General features: G+C 34.7%; 1 protein-coding gene across 1 annotated transcript; it reads left to right on the top strand.

Moving 5' to 3' along the window:
• The first annotated feature begins 56 nt into the window (after window positions 1-56).
• Window positions 57-13,530, top strand: LOC140053908 (arylsulfatase J-like). The gene is made up of 7 exons (XM_072098658.1): window positions 57-399; window positions 7,273-7,459; window positions 10,549-10,742; window positions 11,685-11,892; window positions 12,166-12,415; window positions 12,798-12,970; window positions 13,204-13,530. Exons 1-7 carry the CDS (start codon window positions 154-156, stop codon window positions 13,491-13,493), a joined length of 1,548 nt encoding a protein of 515 aa, XP_071954759.1. The 5' UTR covers window positions 57-153; the 3' UTR covers window positions 13,494-13,530.
• The last annotated feature ends 44 nt before the right edge of the window (window positions 13,531-13,574 follow it).

Raw genomic sequence — 13,574 nt, 5'->3', positions numbered from 1 at the left:
GCCCACATTGTCCCGGTAGAGGAAAAAGTTACTTTAAGTACTTTGGAGATGTACAAAGCAATATCGAGGCACGTTTAGAATTTAGACGCATGAGAGCGATCGAGTATGATTGAAGGATTAAGCAGTGGCTACCCGTGAGATTACAACAAGGCCATGCGTCTCATACGATACTTTTTAACTTTCATTCAGTTTTTCATATTTTGTCATTGTTTAAAACGTCCGCATATAATTCTATTTATTGCTGATGACTATGGATACAGCGATATAGGCTATCATGGATCGCACATACGAACACCGCATATGGACAGACTAGCGTTGTCTGGTGTCCGGTTAAATAACTATTACGTGCAACCTATATGCTCACCAACCAGAGCGCAGCTCATGACAGGGAAATATTCGGTAGGTGTATTATTTAATATATTTACTTTACGTTTACATTCTAATAATGGTAAATTGTCGAGTAGGTAAACGCCGGCCTCGAATAAAAGGTTACGGGTCTGAATCTCATCGAATTCTGAAATCTTACATTGGACACCTACGACAGTACCCTTTATTGCTTTTAATATAAAATTATTGTTGTACATGGCTATATAGAGTGACTTTATTTAATTTTTTGTAAACAAATTACAGGCCTATTACGGAAACAAATCAATGTTGATTTTCTACATAAATATCATTATTAAAATGTAATACAGTAGAGCCTCTATTAAGGGGACACATCCGGGACCCAAAGTATCTCCTTAATCATGGTAAAAGAGGAGTTCTTTTGTTTTAAAAATTATTCTGTGGTCTAAACAAAGTGGAGATCTTACAATAATAAGTAATAATCTTTATTTGAACTTTGTTTTGTAACAGAATTTTAAACAACAGGTAATGAAAAACAATCGTTGGCATGTCAAATAAACTATTTAAGAACTTTTTATCTTAAAGTGAAAGTACGATAGATTTCTAAAAATATACACGTCTGTATAAGTTCAATAGATTTTATCAGTCAAAGTACTGTGTTTATAAGACAATGAGTTGTTTGTCGTTCATACCTGTCTGGTAATATATTATGGTTAATAAGGTAGTGAATTAGTAACAAATTCGTGTTCTATATTGACATTCAGTAGTCCAAAATGGTTCCTTTGCGTTTGCTAAAAAAAATAATAACAATCAAAGCATTCTCAATAAAGATGGTAAATACAGTAGTTGTCCTGGAATTTTCACGTCTGCTTCGTATTCTGTAAAAAACCCATTTATTTCTCGTGAGAGAACATAGTTCTAATTTTTAACAAAGGAATACGTGCGTTAGACGTCATACAAAGTAAGAGTGACGAAAGCGAAACATTAAAAGTAGTCGTTGACACAATTATTATATTATTTTGATTTGTTGCCAAAATGTAATTTGTTTACTGAACATAATGAGGTTAAAGATGTATTGTCCCACAAAAACATGAAAAATGAAGATTAATTTAATCAGATTTTGAATAGGTTATTTCGTAGTTTTAATAAAGTTAATCACTTCCGTAGAAAAAAAAACGAAAAAAAAAGAAGTAATGTTTTCACGTATAAAATAACATAATAAATGATTAAATTCAACCAAAAATCCATTTACTGGCAGCCATTTGACCATCTTCTTTAAACTACAGTTTTTTTCAGGTAAATAAATTGTGTTTGTATCAAATTTTTGGTCAAAGTGGATAACTATTATGTGACATTAAAATGGCATATTCAACAACAAAAGAGGAATATACATCTTTAATAATAGGTTTTGTGACATTGTCACTCGATAGCGTAAGAAAATTTATAATCGTTATCAATCTAAACAATTAGTATTTCATATTCACTATTATAAAATTAAAAAGGATAATCATTTTTGTTTTTTCTTTAAACATATTTATATAATCATCTTGTTATCAACCATATATGACAATTTGTTTAGTAGGCTTTGTAGAAACGTCCTCGAAAATAAATTGATCAAAGTCTATATAAACATAATATAAATACATCGGAATTCCATTTATACTCGAAAATCAACTTTTAATAAATTGAATTTCTATACGTTCTAATATTAGATTCTTGGGCTGTCATAAGTGTGTGTTTCATCTTAAAATATAGTGAGCCTCTGGGTATGAATCGCTTGCAAAACACGGAACCCAGCATGTAGCAAAACCCATGGTCTAAAATTGAGTGCATCAGTATATCGTCAAGTTGGGCATTCTCCTTCCTGTATTTAAAGCACTGTTTACATTATCAAACTTTATGTGACAAACAAATGTGATGTGCCCATATATGGACATGATGATGTCATATCACTACCATATTTGAGCATATCACTACCATTTTTGGGCACATCACAAACTAGTTTGATAGTGTAGATAGAGCTTTAGTAGAAAAGATGTAGGCCCACCGTAAGGTACCATGCTCATCAAACTTGTTTATCTGATAGGCTCAACTGACGCTAATACCTATTTATGTGTTATTAGAAAATATACACTGATACAATTACGTATTTATAGAAACTATAAATACGTCATTAAATTCAGTTATTTTAGAGTTAGAAATATTTAAATTCGTCACTGGAGATAACAAAAATATGATTCATAAGTGTTTTATTATTTATATTAATGTATCCATTTTCTGAAAGTGTGTATAGCGCAACGTTCATTGGTCATCTAGATCTGAAGACAATATCGGATAATTTAACTCTCTGATTCAACAGATTCATTTGAAGATTTGACGGTGACAGTTTCGGAAACCATGGTCCCTAGTCTGGTGAGCCTGAAGGGTGAAAACATGCAAAGTACCGCTTATTACCCGCATCAATAATCTTATTCTATTGTGTTTATCTGAACTTTATATATTAATTTCTCAATTATCGACGATTGCAAGATTAATTTCAAATTTAAAAGGTATCCGGATCGATATCCAGATATCCATATGTATAGGTGTTATAACTTACTGAAATACAGTCTCTATATAAATAACCTACAAAAGTGAATGGAAATGCCTGTCAGTATTGCAACGCATATATAACTTTTGACAAAAAGTAAACAATAAAATATTGACGGACAAAATTTGATTAATTCGCAAAGATACAAGTTATTTGTTAACTGGCACGTTCCGTCTCTTGAACTTTTAGCATGTGTTGTACAGAATAGAAAGGAAATATTATAAATTGGATTAATGAAATACCGCAGAGGCCTAAGCATAAAGACACAATTGTGTTTATACAAACCCGGTGCTTATTCGCTGTTGTATGGCGTCATTTATTCGGAAATAAAGTTATCTTAGTTTTAAACTAAGATATCTCTATTAATAGAGATATCTTTATTTAAAACTAAGATATTTCTATTTAAAACTAAGATGTCTCTATTAACAAGGCCATATAAATGGCTGAAGTAGCGTGCTCAAGTTAGTGTTTGCCGACCAACCGACAGACCAATCGACCAACTGACCGACATGGTGGCCAAATATGGTAGCGATATGCCTAAATATAATAGTGATATTACATCATCGTTTCCATATATGGGAACATCACTTTTTGTTGTCACATAAAGTTTGATAGTGCAGACAGAGCTTTACTAACTACTCTGTCTCTCTCAACTCTTTTTTGGGGGATATATCACTTGTTTATTAAATATATCTTACGTCCGTTCAGTCATTTATCACATGCGGATCCAAATTTGGAAAAAGGGGGAGCGTATGGGTGGGGTTGAACATTGGTGGACCATGCACGAAAAAAAAAATACAAAACATATATATACACCCTTATCCCAGTCACGTGTAACGAGGCAGTCCACATTGTTGAAAGTTAAAGGTTCCTTTTGCGAGAACCGAATGTTTCTCCACAAGTTGGTGTGTGGAATAGCGTCGAAGAGGAGTTAAGAACCATCATATCCTTCTTAGGGTTATTTAAATCTGAACTTCAGAAGTATATTCAGCTCAAAACGCTATTATGTAAATGGTTTTTAACTCAACTCAGGGCCCCAATGGAAATCAGTTTTTTTAACTGTTTGGGCTTACCCTGGGTAAAAAAAAAAGTAATAATAATAATCTGCACAATGTTCATTTTTTAGGCCCTGGTCCAGATTTTAAAATCCTGGCGCGCCACTGCTTATGTTTACTTTATGAATAGATATCGTCTGTTGGAAGAAAGTATATAAATCTAAAGGAAATAGTACTTTACTACTGTAACTTCTGTAACTTCTGTAACTACTGTAAATAAAATAAAATAAAATAAAATAAACTTAAACGATACACCCAGGTATGTTTTGTCGTATTACAGCTGCATATGTCAAACAGAGAATAAGCTCACCAGGATATGAACTAAACTCCTTATAGGCACATTCTAATTATGGGCTTAATGTAGTGACACTTTCCACCTTGAGCAACATCCTGCAGTAGAGTACTGACTGAACCCGGAATCTGCAATCTAAAGCTTGGTTCCCACTAGCGACGCAAGGTAACGCAATCTACGCAACGTTAGCAAATGCCCTTCTAATAATTGTGTTTGCCCCACCTGCGTGAAATCAACCTGCGATGTTTGCAACACTATTGCGTCGTCGGTTCCCACTTGTGATTACGCAATACAACACTTTACGTCGATACGTCGCTGTGTTGCGTTCTAGGACGCAACGCAAGTACGTAAACGTAACTTAAGCGGTGTTGACCAATGACAAGCGACAGTTCGAATAATCTATCGCTTGTGATTGGTTAACTCACTTACGTTGCGTTACGTCCTTGTGTTGATTCTCTAGTGGGAATCAAGCATTACACAGGCGAGCGTATATACAATTATAGAATCTATGTTATTCCTTATGACCATTTACACACAACGCGGAGCGGACGGGCGGTTTACCGCTCAGGATAGATACAGATTCCATGTGGGACAAGCTACGCGGTTTTCCGCTTTCCGTTACCGGTCGTCTGTGTAATTTGGCCTTTATACCTCGATTCTATAATGTAAAATATGTAGGTCTATGTGTGTTATGTATATATAACGTTACAACATTGCTTGGCCCTGTCCACTATGCAGGGACTATGTAGAGGCTGTGTATAGTTTGTTTACGTTAAAGAAAATGGCTCAAATCTTCTCAAAGGCCTCCAACGATAAGCCAGTCGGAAATGTGTATCATACAATATCCTTTGAGAGTTGGAAACATGCAAACAAGGTTATTGAAGTACAATTTTGGCTTAAATGTATTTTTTTCTGTAATCTATACTGTATGCAGTGTACAGAAGTGTTGTTATCAGAAAAGGAAACAATTGTGGTTATCCGGAATGCGCAAAGTATTTAAAAAATATTTATTTAAAAATATGCATCACTTTGAAATAATGTGAAAAAAACCATAGAGGAAATGTATAATTTTGAATTGTCATTTAACAATCATATTGATTGAATGACTTTATTCAAAATTCTCAAAAAAAACTAAAAAATCACTCTAGAAAGAATCCACAGGATTAAAATGGATAAAATATATAAAAAGAACTGATCAAAATGATATAAAATGTAAAGACATTATGAAATATATCAATGACTTAAATTGAGAACATTTACATTGTTGATTATGATTGTGACTATTGACAATGCTGGAAAAGTTATTACGTAATCATTAGTGCCATTGTACAAGTGAGTGGTGGTATAAGCGACTGACTAACACACATTAGCTGTACGTATCATCAACCTTAAAATTAAAAAAGCCTATTTTATTCATATAAATATATTTTGATAACCTTGACTTGTGTATATCACTACATCACGTTATGTTTGCCTCAAAAGTGATAATTACTGCACAAATTGAAATTGAAAAAAATATGAAATCAAATAAATCGTCTGCATTCAGCAAATTTGTTTAGTCGACTGCGATTCCGCTACTTACAAAAACAACGCTTTTTTTTTCTGTAAAAGTAAACTTCCATAATTATAGACTTAATCAAAACAAACTATTTTGAAAATTCTACAATTTGAACGCCTTCAGTTGTGTCACTTTACCCTACTCCCCTGTGATTGGGTAATAATTGCTTCGTTAACTGTCTGCCCTACACATTATCCCATTATCTTTTGGAAATGATTCCTTGACATTGAATTATGGAATAATTTCACTATTATCATATTTAATTTTTTAATATTGTTCATAATCATATAAAAACAATTTTTTAAAGGTTGGTTTCCACTAGGACGTGTATACAGTACACGTTTAACGCAAATACCTACTCGCAACGTAAAGATGTACACTCCCAACGCAAATATGTATACTTTCAACACAAAGATGTGAACTTACAACGCAGAGATGTGTACTCGCAACGCAAATATGTACATTCGCAACGCAAATACGTACTTGTAACGCAAAGATGTGCACTCGCAACCAAATACGTACTCTTAACGCAAGGATGTACACTCTCAACGCAAAGACGTACTCGCAACTCAAGTAGGCCTATTATAACAAGTAGACTTACTTAGGCTAAGTTTACCAATCAAGAACGACAGTAGGCCTACGGATGATACATCACTTGTGATATGTTGTCAAATCTTTCTATAATCTCTTTCAACTGTAGTAATACTAATAGATTTTCTTGTACTTTTGAACGGTGAGACGATCACACACACAACCTGTTGATTTGTTCCGACAACATAATTCCCCTCAGGTCCTTTGAATTTCCTATTCCAAATTCACAGACTAGTCGAGAGCACTCACCTCAAATGTAATGGCGGGCCAAGTTGACATCTTTTCTTAAAATAGAACTTATTTCATATGTCTTTGCGTAGAATATCTTCATCTGTACGGCGGGTCTACTGTAGTTGACATCTTTTCTCTTAAAATAGAACTTATGTCATCTATCTTTACGCAGAATATTATTCAACATCGTTGCATACGTATATTTCAATTTTCCACGTATATATACCCGACAACAAAGTTTATCTTATATCTTATCTTGTCTTTGAAGAAGTTCCTAGTTATGGACATCGTATGTTTATGACTTTAGCCGTGTCTCTATTTACGATGTATTCGTTTAACCATTTATAAAATGGCAAATTATACATTCCTCACATTCATTACCTTATAAGGTCAGTTTCATTTCAGTTTCAATTTATTTACCATTACAAATACTGTACATACAAGAAAATCAACGAATGCTGGTATTACATGACCGTAAGAGCAAGGCCCATTAGAGTGCAAACAACATGAAAACATGACAAAGGTGCAACACATAACAAGTGAAACCTAGAACCATGTCAACATTTTTAAAAGTAAGTTTAACATAAAGATTATGTGGATTTGTTCATAGATTCATCTAGGACTTCAACATTCATACATCCGTCCAGCGCAGCCCAACTGTTTACCTTATGGTGAGGTAACACTGGGAGAAAAACTTCAACGATTAGGCTACCGTACCAACCTCGTGGGGAAATGGCACCTGGGCTTTCACAAGAAGCATTGCTGGCCAACAAGAAGAGGGTTCCATCATTTCTTTGGTTAGTATGGTCGAATGAGGAACGTTTCTTACCTTACCTTACCTATCTTTTTCAGGCCGAGTGTCCCATAAGGCTACGAGGAACGTTTAAGCGCATTGTAATCCGGACGTTGGATAACTGTGGACGTATTCAGCAATCACTCTTTTAATTAAGTGAGATATTTCCCTTAAATATTAAATATTCCCCTTAACTCAAAACTGAAATTTTTAAGTATTTTCCTTAAATTGTATTCACTTAGATAGGAGATTTTTTAAGTGTGAATGGTGAATACGGCTAACAGGTGTAGTAACTGAAATCGTGAGGTTTACTTAAAATAAAGGAGAACACCAATCAGGGCACAACTTCGGGACCAAACAAAATGTCCTCTATTTGTGTTCCTTAAATCGGTTATAAAGTATAGTAGTATACGAATCAACACTCACTACCGTACCATACTACAGTGGTATAGCATTTATGAGATTGCCATGAAGAAGGATGTGCTATTTTGTTTCAGTCTAGTTAATAATAGCATAATATAGAATAGTCGACGCTTAAGCTTGGTTCCCACTAGCGATGCAACGTAACGCAATCTACGCAACGTAAGAAAATGCCCTTCCAATAATTGTGTTTGCCTCTCTGCGTGAAATCAAACCTGTGATTTTGCAGCACTGTTGCGTCGTCGGTTTCCATTTGTGATTACGCAATACAGCCCTTTTCGTCGATACGTCACTACGTTACGTTGCGTTGCGTTCCAGTGGGAACAACGCTTTAGGAAAATATCCTTTTATCCGTTAAACGCACACGCATTTGGTGTTTATTGAACTCTCCAAAAGTATCTTGAACAATGTTTGGTGAAACATTTTATATTAGTATATTTAATTAATTCTGTCACAAAACAATACATGTATTAGGCCTACACGTATAATTTGTATTCACATCGATAAAAATGAAACAAAGTCCTTCGTTGAAATCACATGTTATTTTTGCGTAGGCCCAATTAGCTGTAACGCACTAATGTGTATTTAGACCTCTCTCGGGGCAACGAGCTCACGTTAGACAACGTAGCATAAATTTATTTCTCATAATCAAACAATCAACAACCATCATGATGACGTAATCAATATTAAACATTAACATTCACGTCATTTGTCGTGTTTCATGGATCAAATAGCAATATACAATAGAAACCCCACATTTCGGACACCCCACTCCTATTAAGGAGACACTTTCACTTGAAACGAACGAGGGATATACATTTTAACAATACGGATAATCCCTATTCAGGGACACTCAAATTAAGAGGACACTGTTTAATCATGTACAAAATACGTAGAATAAAATAACTACTAATTTTGTCAATATAGGTTATACTTTAATTTCCACCATCTTTGTCTCCAGCTCACGTAAGTCTTTCATTTTCTCCCGCTCTGTCATCACTGTATTTCGGCTAGCGAAATTCAACTAGCGTTAGTAATTGTGGTCATTTTACATGTACAATATAGTGGACGACTTCCGGTACTTGAGACAAGCTATGATCCAATCAGTCATTTCAAATCAAGTTAAGTCGTCACCATTAAATAAATTTAGTGTACTGTAAAATGTAATTGACAATGTCACAAAGATGAATTTTAAACTAAACGTGTGGAGTCTAAACGGGAGTCTATACTACAACTTCACAATGTCCTTTGGGACACAACAATTCAGTGAAAAAGGTAGACGCGCGCGTGGGGGACACTTTAATTGTGAAACTGTATGCGCAATGATTTATGATTTGGCAACATGACCAACGCCTATTAAGGTTCGGTCACGACGATGTACCCTTTTTAATGTAACTTTTAAATATGTAAGCCTTTTGATTCCTCCACGTTCTATTTGAGTCTATAGTCTAAAACGGAAATCATGCTGTTTTAACTATTCCTATTCCTCTACTGTATTTCCTAATTTGTGTAATATACTTGTATCACGTGTCATAGGCAAGACGTAATCGGCATAAAACATCCAATTAATAAATTCAATTAGCGGAGGCACGGATCTCAAATGTATTTTACTATTGGCAAATGTCCCATTAAACTTATAAACTGTACTGCAGTCTACCTAAAATAATCCGTTTCGTACGCCTGATTTGTTACGTCACGCTGTATTGACACGCGCGTATAAACTTTGATGAAAATGGTACGCGCGCGTCTACCTTGTTTTTGTTTGTGACGTATTATAGTATAACCTCGTTTTTATAAAAGAGTTAATTCAAATAAATCATATTTGATTCATTTCCTTTGAATAAATAATCTTATTAATTATAAATTAAATGTTTGACTTGTGTTTATTATTTTAGAATCAGGGAATTCCCTAATTTTTTCTTCCCTTGAATATTAAAGATCTGTTTCCTATTAGCTTATATTATATGTAAACCATCTTGCAAGTGTTAAAATATGTCTCGAGACAAAATGTATTTCGTGTCAACACGGTGTGAAATTGTAATGCGTATTGTGTATATTTTCATTTCATTTCATTTCATTTATTTCGTCTCACATAATTATAACAAAAAATAACAAACAATAGAGAGAGACAGGATTTCCAAAAGCGAACTAAATCAAACTATCAAGTGGGTCTCCAAAGCAAAACATAATCATCCAACAAAAAAATACAAAATTACAACATTAAAAACAACGTGAAGATTAAAAAGTACAAAAAATCTATACAAAAGTTACCCTAGACAACATTATTATTATAATAATTATTATTATCAATATTTTGTGTTGATTGATAATTTCTCTGTTTATAAAGCTTGATCCCTCGGACGCAACGCAATAAGAACATCACGTAACGCATACTTTGACCAATCACAAGCTCGGATTATCCGAATTGTCCAATGTGATAAATTGTTTGGCAGTTGCGTTGCGTCCTAGAGAGAGTGAAACCGTAAGCCTGTTTTTCCAATACCGTAGTCAAAAATTCCCACGAATCAAGTCAGCATGCGTATTCATTTGAATCTACGCGAAAAAATATACTACCAATCAGAATTCATAAATCTTTGATTATGCGATTAGATTCGCCTAGTCGAAAAGTTAATTATAGGCTTGTGTAACCTTGTTTTGGTGTTTTTTTTGTAGGATTTCTTACGGGGGCCGAAGACTTCTACACTCACGAGAGTGACTACCTTTTCCCCGGTAAGCGCAAGATGTGGAAAGGATTCGATCTGAGAGAGAACGACAAAAATATTGCATGGGATTACCAAGGGGAATACTCCACTCATTTATTTACGAAAAAGGCGCAGAAAATAATTAAAAAGCACGATAAAAGTAAGGTAGTATCACCCAATACTATGATCAGTATACTCTCTTAAGCTCTGTCTACACCATCAAACTGGTTTGACAAAAAATGTATGATGTGCCCAAATATGGTAGTGATATGTGGAGCTGTGGCTTGGTGGTTATGATGCTTGGCTACCAATCTAAGGGTCCTGGGTTCAAGTCCTGTCATATGTCAGGGTTTTTTTCTCATGACAATTTACAACTCCACTCCCAAAGACTTAATAATAAGTCTTTGTTTATGTAGAGCATCTTGTGTATATGTTTGTCTTGTGAAATTTTAAATAGGTTATCCATCCTGTAATTGGCGGGTTACTCGCTGTTGGATGAGTATGAAATAAAAAAAAAAAAAAAAAAAAAAAAATCCACATTAATTTTTTTGTTTGATAGTGTAGATAGAGCTTAAGTGAAAAACACTGTTTTTGTTTGTCTTGTGTTTGGTATTGTTTTTTTTTTCTTTCAGGAACTAACGCCAGACAGAGATATATCTTCCAGTTATGTTATTTTTAAATGTTTATTTCTTATTTTGTATTTTACATATTTATATTTATTGATAAAATAAATGACATAAATCAAACCAAAATATAACTTGTTCAATTCACTTATCTGTCTTCTATATTCAAATTTATTACAGTATTACAGTATTAAATATTACTATTGCCTATTGCCTTCCCAGTTGTATAGTAACGTACTGTACTACACCCGAACTTCTCCACTTTATAGGCCTACTTGCCCGTTTGAAATACATGGTGTAACGCAAACTTTACTTGAGTTTTTACATGCACCCTTTAAAACAATTAAATAATCAATAATCAATAATACAATAACTGCACAGGTTGGCTAGAATTTAATAAATGATCTAGGCTTACTAGCTATAAACGCCTACTGTTTTTGCTATTTTTTCATAAGATTTTTCAACATATTTAATATCATTGCAGCCTCTGTTTCTCGTTGTGTCCTACCAAGCCGTCCATGGTCCGTTACAAGTACCAAAAGAGTATTTACAGCCATATAGATATATCAAAAACGAGAAAAGAAGAATTTACGCGGGAATGGTAACATGTATGGACGAAGCAGTCGGTAACATAACAAAAACGCTAAAACATACGGGAATTCTTGAAAATAGCGTCATCGCATTCACTACAGGTTCGTTAGGCAATGTTCTTTTGAATTTATAAAATGTGTGAAGAATGTGCTATGGCTAATTATTGCGAAGCAGTAACAGAGTAGCATACTAAACATAAGTTTCAATGCAAGTTGTCATCGATGATACAGATGCACATGATATGCTGTATTACGAAATGTGCCTATAATGTATAATATAATTTGTCATATAGTGTGTAGATGATCCTGTCCCTGACAATCAGGTCACCTACATATTACAAGGTAAAAATATGAAATAATAAATTGAATTTCTAGATAATGGAGGCAGGCCTCATCTGGGTGGATACAACTGGCCATTGCGAGGCGGTAAAGGTTCGTTGTGGGACGGCGGCCTTCGAGGTCTTGGATTTGTACACAGCCCTTTACTACCAACCAAAGTGAGAGGATCAGTAGTTAAGAAATTGATGCACGTTAGTGACTGGTTTCCTACGTTAGTCGAAGGAGTTGCACAAGGCTCAGTTGGCAAGCTGAAGCTGGATGGCTACAACATGTGGCCCATATTGAGGTACATAGAGCACCTATTTTATTTATTGGAATATCTTTATGTGCTACTTGGTAAGAGGATTCCCTTTTGTGTTTCCTACCACTTTGTAGTTGGCAATAAAGAATAAGAATAATATGAGGTTCCACTATGAGGAGTGTAAAAAGAAACAATTTTACTGTAGTTTCATCGGTTGATTATCATGGTGAAAGATGGGGGAAGGGGGAAGTGCTTTTTTAAGTTTCAATTATATGTGGCCCATATTGAGGTACCGTACACAGAGCCTGTGCAGTATTTCATCAGTTGATTAACATGGTGCAGGATTGGGGAGGGCGTTTGTAAACTTTCTTTCTTCCGCGTAATATAAATGATTTCGTACCTAGTTATATTATTGTCTATTCCACAGCGGTGAAACTAAAACGTCACCCAGAAAAGAAATCTTACATAACATAGATCCTTTAAGTACGCACCCGTACCGGAAGAAAGGCCTGCAAAGCAGACGCTGGAAGAGGTACTTTGATACGGACATTAGGGCTGCTATACGAATGGGCAAGTGGAAACTTATAACTGGAATCCCAGGCAAGTACAATAAGCTAGGTTCACATTCTCAGGAATGTACAATAAGCTAGGTTCCCATTCCCAGGCAAGTACAATAAGCTATGTTCCAACTAGGACAGAAAATTTAAAAAAAAATGTACTTTCAACCAACTGCAAAACGCTTTGTGTTCAGCGTTCCATACTAGGAACAGGCTTACGTAATTGATAAATTGAATTGAATATTTTACAGGCAGATTTTTCTTTCTTTTCACCAGGCGACGGGTCGTGGTACTTGCCGCCGGAATTATACAAAACTAGCAAACCGTTCCGATTGAAGGAAGACAAAGGCAAACGCATTTGGTTGTTTAATATGATAGTAGACCCAACCGAGACGACGGATGTTAGTCTCAATCGTCCAGAAATTGTGGAAATGCTATTAAAGAAACTATCATACTATCACAAACATTCTTTACCGCCAACATTTCCCAGAAATGACGTCAGGGCCAATCCAAAGTTTTATAATCAGACATGGACACATTGGAGCACAATAAAAGTTAACACCTGATTTCTTTTATAGTACTGTACTTGTATTATGTTGGTATTTATTGTAGGCCCAATAAGGTTTAAGGTAGTATTTGCCAGTGAA

This window comes from Antedon mediterranea, chromosome 7 (genome assembly GCF_964355755.1).
Source record: "Antedon mediterranea chromosome 7, ecAntMedi1.1, whole genome shotgun sequence".
NCBI lineage: Eukaryota > Metazoa > Echinodermata > Crinoidea > Comatulida > Antedonidae > Antedon > Antedon mediterranea.
This window is presented reverse-complemented; position numbering and strand designations above follow the sequence as displayed.